At 41.5% G+C, this 19,345-nt stretch overlaps 2 protein-coding genes across 2 annotated transcripts; both read left to right on the top strand.

Annotated features, from left to right (window-relative positions):
• Window positions 1-5,970: 5,970 nt before the first annotated feature.
• On the top strand, window positions 5,971-7,254 carry LOC107646948 (uncharacterized). The gene has a single exon (XM_016351090.1). The coding sequence runs from the start codon at window positions 5,971-5,973 to the stop codon at window positions 7,252-7,254; it is 1,284 nt and encodes a 427-aa protein (XP_016206576.1).
• A 3,270-nt stretch (window positions 7,255-10,524) lies between these two features.
• On the top strand, window positions 10,525-11,533 carry LOC107646949 (uncharacterized). The gene is made up of 2 exons (XM_016351091.1): window positions 10,525-10,713; window positions 10,988-11,533. The coding sequence occupies exons 1-2, from the start codon at window positions 10,525-10,527 to the stop codon at window positions 11,531-11,533; spliced, it is 735 nt and encodes a 244-aa protein (XP_016206577.1).
• The last annotated feature ends 7,812 nt before the right edge of the window (window positions 11,534-19,345 follow it).

Genomic DNA, 19,345 nt, shown 5'->3' with positions numbered 1-19,345 from the left:
ATGCAGAATAATGAGTTTTCAAACCAATACATGAATGGGGATAGATTGAACCATAAATTTGCAGAAAATTTGGGCACCATTTCGGCTAAAATTGGATGTTCCCGGGTAGTAAACAGCAGGAAAAATTAGTTCATATGAAATTAAATAGTGCTGAATAGCAAGAACATTAAAGAGCAGTTTAACAGCAACATCAAATATGAAGAAAAACATATGAACATCACAACATTACAGCAAATTCAGAATTGCGAATCAGATAAAAATAGGTAGCAGGAACGGTGCAATTATCAGGCCTAAATCCACTAACCACATCCTAGCTACCTAACCACCTAAAATCCACTACAATCATGCATATCTAACTATCCTATTTCGAACAAAAACTGTAAAATATGCAACTAATTGACTAATTGGAAAATAAAATCGGTGTTTGGCGGAACCTGGTGTGTAGAAACAGAAAGTAGGTTCAGAGGGATGGTGGTGGTATGGTGGTGACGCAGCGGCGATGGGTGGCGGCGCGGCGATTGTTCGAGGTGGAGGCAGGGGCGGTTTGGTGGTTGTGGGTGGATATGGGTTAAGGGGGGAGAGAGAAGGGGGTGAGGGTTGTGTTATGGTGGCTGGTGGTGGCGCGGTGGTTGCGGCTCGGTGATGGGGCGGCGGCAGTGGGGTTTGGTGGTTGTGGAGGGAGGAGGAGGGGGGAGAAGGGGAAGGGAAGAAGGGGAGGAAGGAGAAGAAAGGAAAGAAGAAGAAGGGGGGCGTCGGCGGTCGGGTGCGGTGTGGTGGTCAAGGCTGGGCGGCCAGGGGTGGTGGTGGTTGGGGAATGGGAGAAGAGAGGTTGCAGAGGGGGGTGGGGGGTTTTGGTTGATGCGGAATGGTAGGGTTTTGCGTGGGTTGGGGTTAGTGTTTTTTGTATCCACGAGAACGCGTGGAGCACGCGATCGCGTGATTTGGGTTAAAAAGGGGGTTGACGCGAACGCGTCATTAACACAATCGCGTGAATTAGGTAAAAGGTAAGAGACGCGTACGCGTGGAGCATGCGAACGCGTCGCTGAAAATTGTGCTAAACGCACAGTTCCAGCATCGTTTTGGCGCAACTCTCTGTTTCCAATGGGGTCCATAAAATTCACGCGATGCGTACGCATCGCTTACGTTTTCGCGTGGGATGTGTGTAGTGCGAGTGATGCATTCGCGTCAGGGACGCGAACGCGTGGGCCGATTTGTGCTAAACGCACACCAGCCGCACAATTCCAGCCGAACTTTCTGGGCGTTGGATCTTTATGCCGATTTCCATTCGACGTCCACGCGTGGCCTGTGCGCTCGCATGGGTGATTTTATTTTATTTTTTATGCAATTATGCAGTATGCAATATGTAGTATGTAATACTAATGTAGATGCTATGAATAATTCTAGGTTCAATGAAAATAAAATAAAATAAAATAAAATAAAATAAACAAAACGAAATAAAATTGAAAAAGGAACGATCATACCATGGTGGGTTGTCTCCCACCTAGCACTTTTAGTTAAAGTCCTTAAGTTGGACATTTGATGAGCTTCCTGCTATGGTGGCTTGTGCTTGAATTCATCCAAATATCTCCACCACTGTTTGGAATGCCAATAGTCTCTGGGGTCCCAAACTAGGCATGTAAAGCCTTTGAGTAAATTCAAACAGGTTCTCAGGTTCCCGGGGTGTTCAATGTCAGAATAGATTCCAGGATCCCAAACGTTGCTCTTATATCTGCCTTTGTCTTGATTTATATTTTTCTAGCCGGGCAGTTTGGAAGTTGCATTCTCACCAAGATGGCCAAACATTCTCCAAGCCCCATTCAATCGAACTTGAAACCAATCCTTACACTTCAGATTGAAGCGTGGAACCTTATTGAATCTTGCATGCCAGCCTTGAGCGCGAACCATTTCCTTTTTACTCTTAAAGCCGCAAAGAGCTCTAAGCTGACCATCTGTTTCAAGTTAACCATATTCAAGTGGAAAAGTAAAGATAAAAGCTAAGGATTTTACCCACTTGAATTTAGTATTGGGTGGTAATGGCCTTGGGATAGGTGTTTCCAGTGGTTTTGCAAGCTCTACTCCCTCGTGTTCTTCTGTGAATTCCTCCACTTCGTTGCAAATTTCTTCAATTTCAACAACATCTTGATCCAAGTCTTCGATATCTTCCTCATCACTCAAGTCATAAGTTGGAGGTTGCGAAAAATCTACCTCTGCATAATCTTCATACTCACTTAGGGAAGATTCTTCTATCTCAAAGAATTCACTTGCGGATGCAAGTTCATTGCTAGGAGAATTTGACTCGTGATCTTCATTATCAAAGAAACTTTCTTGTTGAGGTATTCCGTCCAGTTCTTTATAGGATACCTGCTTCGGGGGCTGTGCACTATCCTCCTCAGCATCAACTACGCTTTTTGTGACGAAATTCTCCACAATTCTAGATTCCCATGGAGGTTCAGCATCTCCTAAGTCTTCAACCAATTCTTCTTCTTCTATAATTTCAACCTCCTCCACTTGTTCCAGTACAAAGTCATGCTCCGTGCTATCCAGTGGGGTTTCTAGTATCTCCTTCATGCTGCGTTCTTCATTAGATTGCCCACATGAAGCCATGGGGGTTCCTTGAGTGTCCGAACGTCGGGGAGGTAGTCTATTTATCGCTTGATTCAATTGGTGAAGTGTGGCGTGAAATTTTTCAAATGTTTCCTTGAGTTGCTCCCTAGATTCTTAGAGTGATGGATATGGACGTGGTGCATAGGCAAGTGGTGGTTCTTGGGAGTAATTGGGTTGGAATTGGGGTGGATAAGGTTAGGGTCATATGGAGGTGAATGGTGGTAGTTGGCTTGTGAGTGTGGTGGTTCAAAGCTATGTTGAGGAAGTGGTTCATAGGCGTATGATGGGGCTTGTCGGTTATTACAAACTATTGTTCTGACATGCATTATTGAATGGTCGTCGTCCATGATAGTTTGGAAGGTGTTGTTGCCTGAAGGGTTGATCAGATCCTCGTGGCTCCGTCCATCTCTGATTGTTTTGACCTTGATGCATGTTCCTGTTATAGCTACCATTCCTTTCAACATTATTAGAACCAAACTCAAAGCGATAGGGGTGAGAATTCATAGTAAATAATAAAAATTAAAAGCGAAAATAAAAATAAATAAACAAGCAAAAGAAAATATTTACAATAACCAATAATAAGACACACAGTTGCAACTCCCCGGCAACGTCACCATTTTTGAAGAGCGAAACTCTCGCACGATCTAGAATTTTCACAAATAAATTTCCGTTGTAAGTATAGCTTCTAGACCAACAAGAATTCCTTTCATACAAACGTTTGGTTGTCGCAAGTAACAAAATCCAAATAAATTTATAACCGAAGTATTCAAACCTCGGGTCGTCTTCTCAAGGAGTTGCAGGGCAGTATGATCTATTATTGGTTATGTAGAAAGATATATTTTTGGGTTTTTGAAAATAAGGGGCAAGTAATTTAAATGACAAGGAAATTAGATTGATAATAATAAAATCTCTTGGCAAGGTATAAGAAATTGAGATCTTATCCTAGTTATCCTTATCAGGTGTGAAGAGAATTGGATTCTGCTCCCACTTTTGATTAACCCTTGCAAAACAAAGGAAAGTCAAGTGGACAAATTAATTTGATCCTCGGGTCCTAGTCAATTCCTAAGAAAAGACTAGAGTTATTGGAATTCAAATTAACCAGCAAAGAATTCCAATTTTCAATGAACAGCTGAGTTTGATAACTCAAGTGTTGCTAATTATTTAACTAAAGCCAAAAGGAGAAAATAAATCTAATTCGAATTAAAAGCATTCATAAATAGAATAAAGCAAAATCAAATCTGAAAATACCTCGAATAATATTAAATAGAATATTCAAATCTTAACATAGAAAAGTTCATAAGCCAATTTAGGAACATTAACAAGTAAAAGCATTGGAATAAATAAAAGCAGAAAATAAATTAAAGGAATATTGAACCTGTGATTGTAGAAGAAATCCTTAAAATAAGAGAAATCCTAATCCTAAATCCTAAGAGAGAGGAGAGAACCTCTCTCTATAAAAACTACATCTAATCCTAAAATTATGTATTTGAATGTTGTTCTATCTGTATCTCTTGATTCCTCCATTCTCTGGCTTATATTCTGTGTTTCTGGCTTGGATTTGGGCCGAAAAAGGGTCCAGAAATTGCTGGGGGCATTTTCTGAAAATTTTTGTACGTGGCGTCTGTCACGCGTTCGCATGGGTCACGCGTTCGCGTCATCTGGGAGTTTTCCTTGTCACGCGTACGAGTCGGTCACGCGTACGCGTCAATTGCGTTCTGCACAAGGCGCGCGTCCGCGTCATATACGCGTTCGCGTCGCTGCATTTTTCGCGCTAGGCACGCGTTCGCGTCGTCCATGCGTTCGCGTCGCTGCCTTTTCTTCAAAACTCCATTTTTGTGTTTTTCTTCCATTTTTGTATGTTTCCTTTTTGTCCTTCAAGCCATTCCTGCCCTATGAGATCTGAAAATACTTAACACACAAATCACGGCATCGAATGATAGTAAAGGGTAATTAAAAATTAATATTTTTAAAGCACAGGAAACATGTTTTTCACATATATCATAAAATAAGGAAGGAAAAGTAAAACCATGCAATTTACATGAATAAGTGGTTGAAGGATTGAATAAATCACTTAAATTGAGCACAAAATACATCATAAAATGTGAATTTATCACCGGTGCTCTGGACTTTGTTCTTCAACTGCTTCAATTGCGTCACTCGGAGCAAAATGCTAATTTTGAACTCAAGACCGCCTTGATTAATCTTCTACCAATGTTTCATGAACTCTCTGCCCAAGATCCTATTAGACACCTTAGAGACTTCCAAGGTGTATGTTCAACAATAAGGCGGGAGGGTTCTGATGAGGTTGCTATTTGGTTGTTTGCCTTTCCCTTCTCACTTGAGGAAAGAGCCAAAGAGTGGTTTTACACTTTACCCAATGAGATTGTTGGTGATTGAAACTTGCTTAGAAGGGAGTTCTTAGATAAATTCTTTCCTTCGGAAGTGACGGATCGATTGAGGAAAGAAATTTTATACATTGTCCAAGGTGAAATGGAAACTCTATACGAGTATTAGGAAAGGTTTCGGAGACTACTTGACTCATGCCCCCACCATATGATTGACACTCTAGTGTTGATTAGCTATTTTTGCCAAGGAATGAAACCACAAGACAAGATCCTCTTGGATGCCTCAAGCAATAGTTCCTTGACAAAGTATAGAATGGTGGAAGAGGTATGATAATTGATCACCGATTTGGCCGAGTCCATCCAACACACTAGACAAAGAAACAACCACCCAAGAGCTATAAATGAAGTTTCTACTAGTGGTGAGACCGCCGCCCTTACCCAAACCATGGGAGAAATGACAAATATTCTTAGGCAACTTCAACTTAATCAACAACAATCTCCACCTCTTCAACAACAAAGTCAACAATTGGTCCCCCAAAGAGTGTGCAGAATTTGCTCTTGCTACTCCCATTACACCGATGAATGCCCAAGCCTCCAAGAGGATAACACATTGGTGGCCACTAATGCCTACTACAATCACCCAAACCAAGGTTATCACCAACAAGGGGGCAATTTTAATAAAGGGTGGCAAGATGGCTCCAACCAAGGATAGAGGGACAACTCCAACCAAGGGTGGAGGGAAAACTCTAACCAAGGATGGAGGGACAATTATAATCAAGGAGGGAGGGATAACGGAGGGAGCCAAAGGTGGAACAACAACAACAACCATCAAAACCGATACCAACAAAACCCTCCATATCAAAACCAAAACCAAGGCAAACCATACCAAACCTACCAAGCACCTCATCAAACGCAAGCACCTCAACCCAACCAACCACAAGCACCTCAAATCACTTATCCTTCTCCTTCTTCCATCCAAGATGAGACACTCCACTCCATCCTCCAAGCCCTTGTCTCTCGCATGGAATCCACCTCTACCTCTACCACTCAAGCCTCAAGTCCAAGTGCCTTACCCTCTCAACCTCTACCTAACCCCAAGGGTGGCATCAATGCTATTACCTTGTGGTCTGGAACCAAATTGCAAGAGAAGAGTCATGAAGAGCCAAGTCCAATAGAGGTCACTCAAGATGAGGATGTGGTTGAGATAGAAGAATTTGATGATGAGGATGAAGCCCAAAAGGTAGTGGAAGAAGTGATTGCTCAACCAAGGGGCGGAATGCCTAAGGATGGGGATGTCTTGCAAGGAGCTACTCCAATCCCATTTCCAACATCGGCAAGGAAAACCAAGAAGCAAGTTGAGTTGGACCCCAAAATGGTGGAGATGTTCAAGAAAGTTGAGGTTACTATTCCTCTCTTTGATGCTATCCGCCAAGTGCCTAAATATATAAAGTTTCTTAAGGACTTATGTATGCATAAGGAGAAAATTTGTGAATTAGAGACTATACCATTGGGGAGTTCAATTTCTGCTTTAATGGATAGTGTGCCAGAAAAGTGTGGTGACCCCGACCCTTGCTTAGTAACTTGCACCACAGATGGAGTCCAATTTGTTGATTGTATGTGCAATCATGGCACTTGTGTGAGTACTATGCCTTTATCCGTCTATGAGATCTTAAAGCTCCCACCGCTAAAACGATCGGCCACCCGGTTTGTTTTAGCAGACAAAAGCATAATTTCCGTGGTTGGTATAGCGGAGGATGTTCTAGTGAGCTTAAAGTGGTTAGTCTTCCCAATTGATTTCCATATTCTCAAGATGTCCTCTAGTGACTCTGGTAGGACATCATCTATATTGCTTGGGAGACCATTCTTGAAGACCTCCCGGTTCAAACTATATGCGTTTTCGGGCACCTATTCATTTGAGATTGATGGAAGAGAAGTGAGCTTTAATCTTGATGAAGCCATGAGACATCCACCGGAGGATCACTCTATTTTTCGGTGTGACTTGATTGACAATGTTGTAGTCGAAGTTCATCAAGATGGCTTTGATGGAAAGAGTATGAATCAAGACCCAAGTGTGGGGAGTTCCCATGTATGTGAAGAAGAAGTCTTATCACCTCCAATGATACCGGAAGACAAAGTACCAAGTCATGAACAAAATGCGGATTTGAAACCACTCCCAACCCACCTAAAATATGGCTTTCTTGAGAAGAACCAAAAGTTCCCGGTAATAATTACAAGGGAGCTCACCTCCCAACAAGAGGAGAAGTTGCTCAATGTTTTGAGGAGGAACAAGAATGCCATAGGGTAGAGCTTGGCGGATTTGGTTGGCATTAGCCCCCAAGTGTGTGAACACCAAATTTTCTTAGAAGAAGGATCTAGACCCGTTTGACAACCTCAAATGCGTCTAAATCCTACCATTCTTGAGGTTGTAAAGAAGGAGGTCACCCGGTTATTAGAAGCGGACATTATCTATTCGATTTCGGATAGTGAATGGGTGAGCCACGTCCAAGTGGTCCCGAAGAAATCCGGTGTTACTACAATCAAGAATGAACAAGGTGAGCTTATAGCCACAAGAGTTCAAAACTCATGGAGGGTATGTATTTATTATCGGCGCCTAAACTTGGCCACGAGGAAGGATCACTTTCCGTTGCTCTTCATCGACCAAATGCTTGATCGCCTATGTGATAAATCTCATTATTGTTTTTTAGATGGATATTCCGGTTATTTCCAAATTCACATTGCTCCCCAAGACCAAGAAAAAACAATCTTCACATGCCCTTTCGAAACGTATGCGGATAAGAGAATGCCATTTGGCTTGTGCAACTCACCGGCTATGTTCCAAAAGTGTATGATGAGTATATTTGCGGATCTTTTGGAGCAATGCGTGGAGGTGTTCATGGACGATTTTAGTGTTTACGGGGACTCCTTTGATCTTTGACTAGACAATCTTGCAAAAGTACTAGAGAAGTGTACTAAATCAAACCTTATGTTAAATTTTGAGAAATGTCATTTTAGGGTTAGACAAGGTATTGTTTTAGGGCACATTGTCTCTAATGATGGGATCTCTGTTAATCCGGCAAAGATAAATGTTATTTCTTGTATGCCCTTGATGCCAGGGCATTTTGGCTAGTTTCACTGACCTTTTCTCTACTGTTTTAGGGTAGTTTCATGCATTTTCTTAGTAAATAAGCAAGTTTTCGGTAGATATACACTTACACCTTGATTCAAGAAAACATTGTGAACTTTGCATGAATTCATGAGAGTTTTGCATGAATTGAATGATAAAATGGATGATGCATGATCTCATGATTAAGAACCAAGCTTTGATGCACTTTATTTGTTTGATTTTAGGACAAAGGAAGCAAGGAAGAGCCTCGTTAGTAGCCACGTTAGTTTAATTAACGTGACCACTAACGTGGAATAGGAGTAAGTTTGCAGCGTTAATGGAAAAAGTGATCACCAATAACGCCTTCAAAAGCCATCATAGCCCACGTTAGTTGCCACATTAATTACATTAACGTGGGAGCTAACGTGGAAGAAAAGGGGAGCTCCAACGTTAGTGGTAAAAGTGAATACCACTAACGTTCCAAAAGGGCACAATTGGCCACGTTAAGAGTCACGTTAATTACATTAACGTGAACTCTAACGTGGGAGGAGCAAGGAATCGCTAACGTTGGTGACACTCACCTTTGTCACTAACGTTGGACTAAGGCAATATTGCCCACGTTAGTGTTCACGTTAAGACCACTAACGTGAAGGGTAACATGGAGCAAGGAATGATAGGCCAACATTAGTGACACTCACCTTTGTCACTAACGTTAGAGATGGCAATCACCACCACGTTAGTGGTCACGTTAATGCAATTAACGTGAGACACTAACGTGGAAAGAAGGGGCATTTGAAGCGTTAGTGACAAAGGTAAGTGTCACTAATGCTCTTGAAGCTTGGGCATACCCACGTTAAGGGCCACGTTAGTTACACTAATGTGGATCACTAACGTGGGTAAAAGAAGCAAGGAGCAACGTTATTGGAAAAGGTGAATGCCAATAACGTTTGCGAAGGACCAAGAGCCAACGTTAGTGGTCACGTTAGTGCCACTAACGTTGAAGTTAACATAGGTCAATTAGTTTTAGAGCGTTAGTGAAAAAGGTTATCGTCACTAACGTTTTCGAACCTGAATTTACACTTAACGTTAACGCCACTAACGTCCTAACTAACTTGCTACCATGCCTTACTCACTTTCTCTCTGAAGCAAAGCTAAGCCCACTGAAGACTGTAACTGCTTCAACTAAAGATCAAAGGCCCATATCCAAGACTTGAAGAGCCAACTAGAAGATCAGAAGAGTAGTATATATAGGAGTAGTTTTGAACTAGTGAGAGAGCTTGGCATTTTTTGGAGAACTATACTCTGTATATTTTTACTTTCTCTGCAACTTCTAGTCATATTTTCAGAATGTACTTTTCATTTTTGCTTTCCATTTCCAGAGCTATGAACAACTAAACCCCTTTTCATTGGGTTAGGGAGCTCTGTTGTAATTTGATGGATCAATAATAGTTTTTATTATTCTTCCTCTTTCTTTTCTCTTGATTTTACTAGAAAGCTTTCATTCTTCATCCAATTGGTTAGCTATCTTGGAAGAGAAGCTCTCCATAATTGGATTTCCTCGGAACCTTGGAAGAGGAATGAGGAGATTATGCTAGAATTACTTTCTCATGTTGGACCAAATTGGGGTTTGGATGGATATAGTGACATATAATCCTACCAACACTTTGATTTGGGAATGCATGTGGTATAATCAGTGACCAAACTTCATCTCTTCCCATGAGCAATTAAATCAAGGAATTGGGCAATTGTTCAAGCTTAGAGAGATTGGGTTGCCAAGGAATTGGAATCCAATCACTTAAGATTGCCAAGGAGATCAATGAATACATTGATTGAGGAAGAGATGAGCATGAACTTGATCCGGAGAATGCAACATCTCCTAAGCCCAATGAATTCCCCAATTCTGATCTTACCCCTTCTCTTTATTTTCTGTCATTTACTTTTATGCTCATCTCCCCAAATTCCCATTTAAGATTCTGCAATTTACCTTATGCCATTTACTTTCTGTCATTTATTTCCAGCATTTACATTTTCTGTTATTTACTTTCCCGCCATTTAAGTTTTTGCAATTCCCCAACTCAATTTCTGCTTAGCTCAACTAGAACATTCCTCTAATTAAAGTTGCTTGACCAATCAATCCCTGTGGGATTCGACCTCACTCTATTGTGAGTTTTTACTTGACGACAATTCGGTATACTTGCCGAAGGGAAATTTGTTGAGAGACAAGTTTTCGTGCATTAAGTTTATGGCCCCTCTTCTTTGAGGAAAGTCTGTGCATTTCTTAGACATGCAGGGTTTTATCGACGATTCATTAAGGACTTTAGTAAGGTGATATTACCTCTCTCTCGATTGTTGCAAAAGGATGTGGAATTTGAATTGAGTGAAGAGTACATGGAGGCTTTTGACAAGCTTAAAATTGCTTTGACCCAAGCTCCCATAGTGAGAGGACCGGATTAGACTAGACCTTTCGAAATCATGTGTGATGCCTCAAACTATGCGGTGGAAGCGGCGCTAGGTCAACGTGAGGGCAAAATTCCTTATGTCATTGCCTATGCCTCTAAGACTTTAGATGGAGCGCAATCTAATTATACTACCACCGAGAAAGAATTGTTAGCTATTGTCTTTGCCTTCGATAAATTCCGGACTTATTTACTTGGCTCTAAGGTGATAGTATACCCGGATCATGCGGCATTGAAATATTTGTTGGCCAAAAAGGAATCCAAACCAAGGTTGATATAATGGGTGTTGCTATTGCAACAATTTGACCTTGAAATCAAAGATAGGAGTGGTTCGCAAAACTTAGTGGCGGACCACTTGAGTCGCCTTGAGCACACAAAGGGCGATTCCACTCCTATTAATGATATCTTCCTTCTTGAGGGCTTGCTAGCAATCTCCGAAGTTATCCCTTGGTATGCACCTATTAATTGCATCAAAATAGGATTTGAGTGCTAAGCTTGTAGACGCGCTTTGGACCTACCGGACAGCTTACAAGATGTCGATTGGCATGAGCCCATTCCGGTTGGTCTATGGGAAGGCTTGCCATCTCCCAGTGGAGATAGAACATAAAGCGTATTGGACCGTAAAAGAGTTATACACCGGATTTGGGGTTGGAGTCGAAAGGAAGTTACTGTCGGTGGAGCTTGAGAACCTTCGATTGGAAGCCTATGAGAATTTTAGGCTCTACAAGGAGAAGATGAAAGCGGTACACGATAAACAAATAAGAAGAAGAGAGTTTATAGAGGGAGAGTTGGTTTTCCTCTATAACTCTAGGTTGAGGTTGATGCCCAGAAAGTTGAGGTCAAGGTGGGAAGGTCCTTATAAAGTGGAGAAGGCGGAACCATATGGAGTCTACCACCTACAACACCCTTCAAGCCCCAACATCTTCAAAGTTAATGGTCACCGTCTAAAGCTATACCATGGAGAAAAGATGAAAGGCAACAAGGAGGTCGAGGTGTTCCTTCTCGAGGATGCACCCGAAGGCTAGGAGATTTGAGCTCATGATCGTCCAACTTAAGGACGTTAAACAAAAGTGCTAGGTGGGAGACATCCCACGACGGTATGATCTTCCTTTGTATATAGTTTCTTACATATAGCCCTTTTTGCATCTTTGTGACTCTTGTGAGTGCTTAACTTGTGAGTTGTTCACATAATTGCTTTTTTCTTGATTTTTGTGCTAAATTTCTCATGAGGAGTCGATTGATAATGGTTTGATTGAATTGAGATGTTGAGGAAATGCTTAAGGTTGAGTGTTGCATGAGATTTTTGATGATTTTGACCCCTTTAGCATGCATCACTACCAATTTTGTGCTTAAATTGACTCTCCTCATGCGTATGAAAAAAAAGGGGGTCCGCGCTTAAGCGTGCAGGACGCGTGCGCGTCGCTTGCGCTTTTGCAACTCTTGGTATAGTTTCTCGAGAGTTGTGCAAACATCGCGCGAGCACTGCGCGAAACGCGCGAATGCCTATCCACGCGTATGCGTGAGGCAAGCTCATGCGTCGCCTATTCCCCATGGTTATCCACGCGTGCGCGCTTATGACGCGTACGCGTCGGTTGCTCTATGTGCCACCTTGGTACATTTTTCCGAGAGTTGCGCGAACATCGCGCGAACACTGCGCGAAACGCGCAATCCTGACCCACGCATATGCATAGGGCACGCTCACGCGTCGGTTGCTTTGCATGCCACCCATGGTACATGAAACCCGAGAGTTGCACAAACATCACACGAGCACTGCGCGAAACGTGCACCTACCTCCACGCATACGCGCGCTGGGACGCATACGCGTCCCTTACCTGTCTACTAACCCACGCGTATGCGTGGGTGGTGCTCACGCGCCCCTCTTCGTTTTACAACTCATCCACGCATACGCGCATGTGGCGCGCACGCATCGGCTTTGCGACGCGACTTATGCTGCAGTGCGCCCTGTTTGGTTTTCTTCTCCCATTTTCCTCCTCCTTTCTCCTCCCTTTCTTCTTCACCCCTTCCTCTCACCGTCTCTCCGCCACCACCACCGGCGGCATCACCCACCGCCGACCACCACCTTCGGCGGCCCCATATTCTCTCTTCCTTCCACTTCTTTTCTCCTCTCTCCAATTGCACTACACCTTGCATTCTCTCTCTACTCAAGGTTTTCTACTACCTCTTCTTCTCTTCTTTTTTTTTCAATTTTTCTTTCTTTAGTTGCATTCCTCTGTTTTCTTTCCCATTTCTTCTTAGTTACATTTTGATTAATGCATTCTTATTGAGATTGGACTTATCTCTTGCATTGTTGGGTTATTTTGATATGTTTTGCTTTTTCTTGTTGGACTTATCTCTTGTTTGGTGTTGTTTGATAATTTGTATTTCATTTTGTGGGTGCTACATTGCTGAATTTCCTCCACTTGCTTATTCTTTGAGGGTTGCACACCAAATATTCGATGAAAGGCACCAATGAGTTCCTATTTCAAATTTAACACTGATTTCAACTTGAAGCCCTTTCTAATTACACTTGCTTATTTTTATGTGCGTTGAGCCTATTGTTCTTCATATTCCCCATTCACATGCTCATTTTCTAAGACTTGCTTCTTTGTGGCATATTGTAAGACTATTAGTTCCACTTTCTCTAGTTCTACCTTACTTTATTTGTTTGCTTCATTGTCATGGAATTAGATTAGGTGTATGACTTTCTTGTGCTCATTCCCTTCTTGCTTATGCTACCTTGTATTATTATGGATGCTTGAGCTTTTCTCTCTCATGCCGTTTACTTGCATGCTTATCTCACTCTTGCATCCCATGCTAATGCATCACCCCATGTTTCAATTGTTGTCTTGCTTGCATGTTGCAGCTGTCATGTTTCTCAAGACACCTATTCTTTTGTGGCATTTGTGTCACTTGCATGTTAAAATTCAAGTGTTGTTTTTTTGAGTTTAATGTCTTCTCCTTTCCTCCCCTTTTCCAGATGGCCGTTAAAAGGGACAAGGAAAAGGCATCGAAGAAGCCGCCTACCAAAAAGGCACCTCAAAGAACCACCGCCAAGGCGCCCCATGCGCCCCAAGCTAAGTCTCTCTCCAAGAAGGCGCGAAGCATCATTAATATTGATGCACAAGAGAAGGACAACCCTGCGAGAGATCCCACTAGATTTCCCAACCGCTATTGTGAACTTATGATCCCCATCATGATTGCAAGGAATTATCATTCGGAACCTCTTCTTACCCCTTCGGAGCATTTAGTACAGGTTGTCATACTTCGCATTGAGTGGCAAGGATGGGGATTTCTCATGCGAAGACCACAAGAGGCCAATCTCTCTGGAGTGGTGGAGTTTTACACCAATTACCACTCCCCTTCTCTTCAGACTATTTTTGTGCGCCGGAAGCAAGTCCCAGTCTCGGAAAAAGCTATTCAAGAAGTACTTAGAGTCTTGCCAGTGGCGGATGAGGTAGATGGTTACCAAGAGGTCCTACGCCAGCGTGATGACTTTGATTTTGTCTTTGATTGGGATAGTATCTGCCAAGTCATTGCCGACCCGGAGTCATTTTGGACCCGAGGGAGACTCAGGCCCCGACCTAAGGGAATTCTTGCGCACTTTCTCACCATAGAGGCTCGAGCATGGACCCAGATCTTGTCTCATTACGTGTTTCCCAGCACTTACGAGACGTTGATCACTATGGACCTAGCCTTGCTAGTGTGGTGCATACTCACGGAGCGGCCAATCAACATTGCTCGCCTCATCCACCAAGCCATGGGTCGTGTACATGCCAAGGGTAACCTACCTTTTCCCGCCCTGGTGACGGAGTTAGTTGCTGCTGCTGGTGTTCCCCGGGAGACTAAGGATCGGAAAGCAACGATTCTGGTAAAGGGTGATGTCGTCCCAACCAGGAAATATCTCAAGCCTCTGGCGAACACCAACAACATTGACATAGCTTCCCCTTACACCATTCCTACCACCTCATCCGTACCACCAAAGTCCACCCATCAATTGTTTGTAGAGCTTCATGAGAAGATAGATCGATATGAGAGGCGTAACAAACGCCAATTTGCCTACTTGAAGAGGCTTTGGGGTTGTACTAACCCACCTACGGAAGAGCCGGTCATCTCCTCATCCACTTTGGACCATAGCAAAGAAAGCACTCAAGGCTCAAATGATGGAGATAGCGACCTTGATCCCGCTTTGCGTATCACCCAAGGCACGAAGGACCGTGCAAACTTTTAAGTGTGGGAGGTCGGTTACCGACTTCCGTAGGTAACTTTTCTTTCCAACACCCATGATTTTGATTCTTCTTCCCTTAGTTAGAATAGATTGCATGGTTAGTTTATGTGTTTGAACGCTTTTTTCTTTTTATGTTAGAACTACTTGATTAGGGTGATAACTTCTTTTCCAAGAAATCATCTATAGGGCACCCTACCAGTTTGGAAATTTTTTGTGTTAATCTTGCTTGAAGAATGTATTTTGGAACATGGTTTTGAGCTAAGAACACAAGCTTGTGAGTTTTGAGCCTAATTGTGTGGTTACATCTTATAACCACTTATCTTCCTTCTTGTGTGCATTGTTCTCTTTCTATGATTGTAATCTTTGATTTGTTTGATTCATTATGTCCACTATTCCTTGTATACATAAATTTATATGATTGAGGCCATCACTTCACTTAGCTCACTTACCCAAAAAAAGCTCACCTTTCATCAAGCATTGCTAGCCAACTTTGAGCTTATTTTAACCCCCTTTGTTCTCAATATTAGCACATTACAAGCCGTAAAGCGAAAAACAAGAAATATTCTTAATTTGGATCTTTGATTAGCTTAGGCTATTGAGTGTTTGCATCATTCAAGTGTGGGGAAACTTAGGGCATTGGTTGGAAAAGGTGTGTGTTGTATTTTTGTTGACACCATTGAGAATTGGGTACATACTCATGTGTGGATTAAATGTAAAACCATATGCATTGATGCTTTTGTGTATGCTATATTGAAAAAGTAAAAAGAAAGAAAAAAAATGATGAGAAAATAAAAAGAAAAAATATATACATCAAAAGAAAAAAATATATATAGAAAAAGAAATAAAAAGGGGACAAAATGCCCCAAAGTGAAGCCCAATAATGATCAATGCATACGTATTGTGGTGAAAAGAAAGAATGCATGAGTATGTGAAAGAGTGAAGAATGGGTAGTTAGGCTTGTCTTAGATTGTTATTGGTTGTTGTATAGGTTAGGTGGGAAGCTTATGTTGATCAAAGATTCAAATCTTGAGCTCACTTATCCATATATGACCTTACCTTGACCCTAGCCCCATTACAACCTAAGAAAAGATCTCATGATATGTGTACACATGCATTGAATAAGTGTTGATTGCTAGATGAAAAATAAATCTTAGAAAGCATGATCAGAGGAGGATTGAGTGAATCAAACCTAAACACTTGAGCGACTAGAGTGCAAACACTTTCGGTGAGGGTTTGATGCTCAATTCCTTGTCCCCGACTTTCACGAGCTTTCTTCATGCAAGTATATACACTCTACTTTGATGCTTGAATTAGTAGGATTATGAATTGGTTGTCATTTTAACCCTATGTACTTTTATATATATACATTCTTGGAAGTTGGTTTACCCTTAACCAAGTAGGTAGATACATTTGCATTAGTTGCATGTATTTAGGTATATTGCATATCAATAAACTCCTAAGTTCTTTGGTCTTTTAATATTTAGCATGAGGAAATAATTGGTTTAAGTGTGGAGAGATTTGATGCACCGCTATTTAGTGATACATTTTGTGCTTAATTTGAGTGGTTTTATCAATATTCCATCACACTTATCCATATAAAATGCATGGTTTTGTGTTTCCTTCCCAATTTCGCTTAATGGTTGAAAACATACTTTTTGAGCCCTAAAGCTATATTTCTATCTCCCTTTATTATCATTTGATGCCATGATCTGTTTGTTAAGTGATTTCAGGGCATATAAGGGTAAGAATGGTCTAGAAAAGGGAAAGGAAGCATGCATAAGTGGAAGGAGCTTAAAAAATGGAGCCTTGGAGTATTGGTATCGACGCGCACGCGTGCAAGCTGAATTTTGGAATTGGCGCGCAAGCGTACGCGTGGCTGGGTGGAACCTTCATCGACACGTACGCACGCCTAACGTGCACGCGTGGATCTCAAAACCCAGACGACGCGTACGCGTGACGCGCGCACGTGACCTCTTTAGTGAAAACATGCCTAGCGATTTCAGAGGGTTTCCAGGGTCAGTTCTGAATGGAATTCTGGCGGGAAAAGGTTAAAAGAACCACAGATTGAACGGGAACACATCTTTTACTCATTTTTAGTTAGTTACTATTGGAAGTTACATTTTTAGAGAGAAAAACTCCAACTTCTCTCTAGGTTTTAGCTTTCTCACTCCCAAATGTACTTGGATTCTTTGGTGAGATATGAATTTGATTCAATTCTACATTGTTCTAGTTGTAGATCCTCTTCTTCTACTCTCAATTTAGTGTTATTGTTGTTCTAGCATTGTAGATCTTGGATCTAGACCTTGTTACTTTGATTTCCATTAATGAATTGAGGAATTTCGTGTAATTGTTATCAATTGTTGGATTCTTAATTGTTTGCAATAGATAACTTTAATTCACATTCTCTTCTCAATTTTATGATGTCTTCCATTATTGCTCACCAAATTCTTGATAAAATGTCAACTATAGCTATGGAGTAGTTCTTCTCTCTTGGCTTAGGGGTTGGGTAATTGGAGACACTTGAATTATCAAGGTCTTTTGTTGATTGACAATTGGAAATTGCTAATTGATTTGAATGACACTAACTTTAGTCTCTCCCTAGGATTAGACTAGGACCTGTGAACTCAAATTGATTATATCCACTTGACTTTCCTTCATAGTTAGAGGTTAACTAAGTGGAGCAACGACCAATTGATGTCACAATTGATGGAGATAATAATGATAATTGATGGAGAATGATAGGACTTCCAATACTCAACCCTAGCCAAGGCTTCTATATCAATTGATTGTCATTCACTCTTGCTTGATTTTAAATTCTTGTGTCCCTTAGTTTCATTGTTATTTGTTTACTACTTTTATGCAAGCTTGTTTATATTTCTCGCATTCAACCTCAAACATCAAGAGACTCATACCCAATGATGTGCACCATAGGGCAACTCCTAGGGAGAACGACTCGAGACTAATACTCTTGGTTAATGATTTGAATTGTGGACTGGTGCACGAATTGTGAATCACACTTTTCACAACTCGTACCACTAACCAGCAAGTGCACTGGGTCATCCAAGTAATACCTTACGTGAGTAAGGGTCGATCCCACAGAGATTGTCGGCTTGAAGCAAGCTATGGTTATTTTGTAATTCTTAGTCAGGAAATCAATGATAAGAGTGATTATATTTATGAAGAGTAAATAGCATAAAATAAATGATACTTATTATGCAGTAATGGAGAATATGTTGGAGTTTTGGAGATGCTTTGTCTTCTGAATCTCTGCTTTCCCCCTGTCTTCTTCTTCACGCACGCAAGGTTCCTCCTATGGCAAGCTGTGTGTTGGTGGATCACCGTTGTCAATGGCTACCATCCGTCCTCTCAGTGAAAATGGTCCAGGTGCGCTGTCACCGCATGGCTAATCATCTATCGGTTCTCACTCATGCTGGAATAGGATCCATTGATCCTTTTGCGTCTGTCACTATGCCCAACCCTTGTGAGTTTGAAGCTCGTCACAGTCATTCAATCCCTGAATCCTACTCAGAATACCACAGACAAGGTTTCAACTTTCCGGATTCTCAAGAATGCTGCCAATAGATTCTAGCTTATACCACGAAGATTCTGATTAAGGAATCCAAGAGATACTCATTCAATCGAAGGTAGAACGGAGGTGATTGTCAATCATACGTTCATAAGTTGAGAATGGTGATGAATGTCACGGATTATAACATCCATCATATTGAAGTGCGAATGAACATCTTAGATAGAAACAAGCATGTTTGAATAGAAAACAGAAGTAATTGCATTAATTCATCGAGACACAGCAGAGCTCCTCATCCCCAACAATGGAGTTTAGAGACTCATGCCGTAGAAATACAATGTAAAACGTGAAAATGTCATGAGGTACAAAACAAATCTCTAAAAGTTGTTTAAATACTAAACTAGTAACCTAGGTTTACAGAAAATGAGTAAACTATGATAGATAGTGCATAAATCTACTTCTGGGGCCCACTTGGTGTGTTCTGGGGCTAAGACTTGAGCTTTACACGTGCCTAGGCTGTTTGTGGAGTTAAACGCCAGGTTGCAAGCTGTTTTGGGCGTTTAACTCCAACTTGTAACCTGTTTCTGGTGTTTAACGCCAGAATAGGGCAGAAGACTGGCGTTGAATGCCAGTTTGCATCATCGAAACTCGGGAAAAGTATGGACTATTATATATTTCAGGAAAGCCCTGGATGTCTACTTTCCAACACAATTGAGAGCGCGCCATTTGGACTCCTGTAGCTCCAGAAAATCCACTTTGAGTGCAAGGAGGTTAGAATCCAACAGCATCTGCAGTCCTTTTTCAGCCTCTAAATCAGATTTTTGCTTAGGTCCCTCAATTTCAGCCAGAAATTACCTGAAATTCCAGAAAAACACACAAACTCATAGTAAAGTCCAGAAGTGTGATTTTTATTTAAAAACTAATAAAAATATATTAAAAACAAACTAAATCATACTAAAAACTATGTAAAAATAATGCCAAAAAGCGTATAAATTATCCGCTCACCCAGGGGCTATCAGAAATAGGATAAATAATCCCAGCCTCTAGTAACTTGGTGACCTCTTTCTGCACCACTTCCTTCATGGC

This window comes from Arachis ipaensis, chromosome B6 (assembly GCF_059453495.1).
Source record: "Arachis ipaensis isolate K30076 ecotype BB chromosome B6, ASM5945349v1, whole genome shotgun sequence".
Classification (NCBI taxonomy): Eukaryota; Viridiplantae; Streptophyta; class Magnoliopsida; order Fabales; family Fabaceae; genus Arachis; species Arachis ipaensis.
This window is presented reverse-complemented; position numbering and strand designations above follow the sequence as displayed.

What these genes read in the sequence shown, in the direction of transcription:
- LOC107646949 (XM_016351091.1), top strand. Translation starts at nt 10,525, where the DNA reads ATGTGTGATGCCTCAAACTATGCGGTGGAAGCGGCGCTAGGTCAACGT. An exon ending in CTTATTTACTTGGCTCTAAG is followed by an intron (nt 10,714 to 10,987) that starts GTGATAGTATAC and finishes GCATCAAAATAG; the next exon opens with GATTTGAGTGCTAAGCTTGT.
- LOC107646948 (XM_016351090.1), top strand. Translation starts at nt 5,971, where the DNA reads ATGGAATCCACCTCTACCTCTACCACTCAAGCCTCAAGTCCAAGTGCC.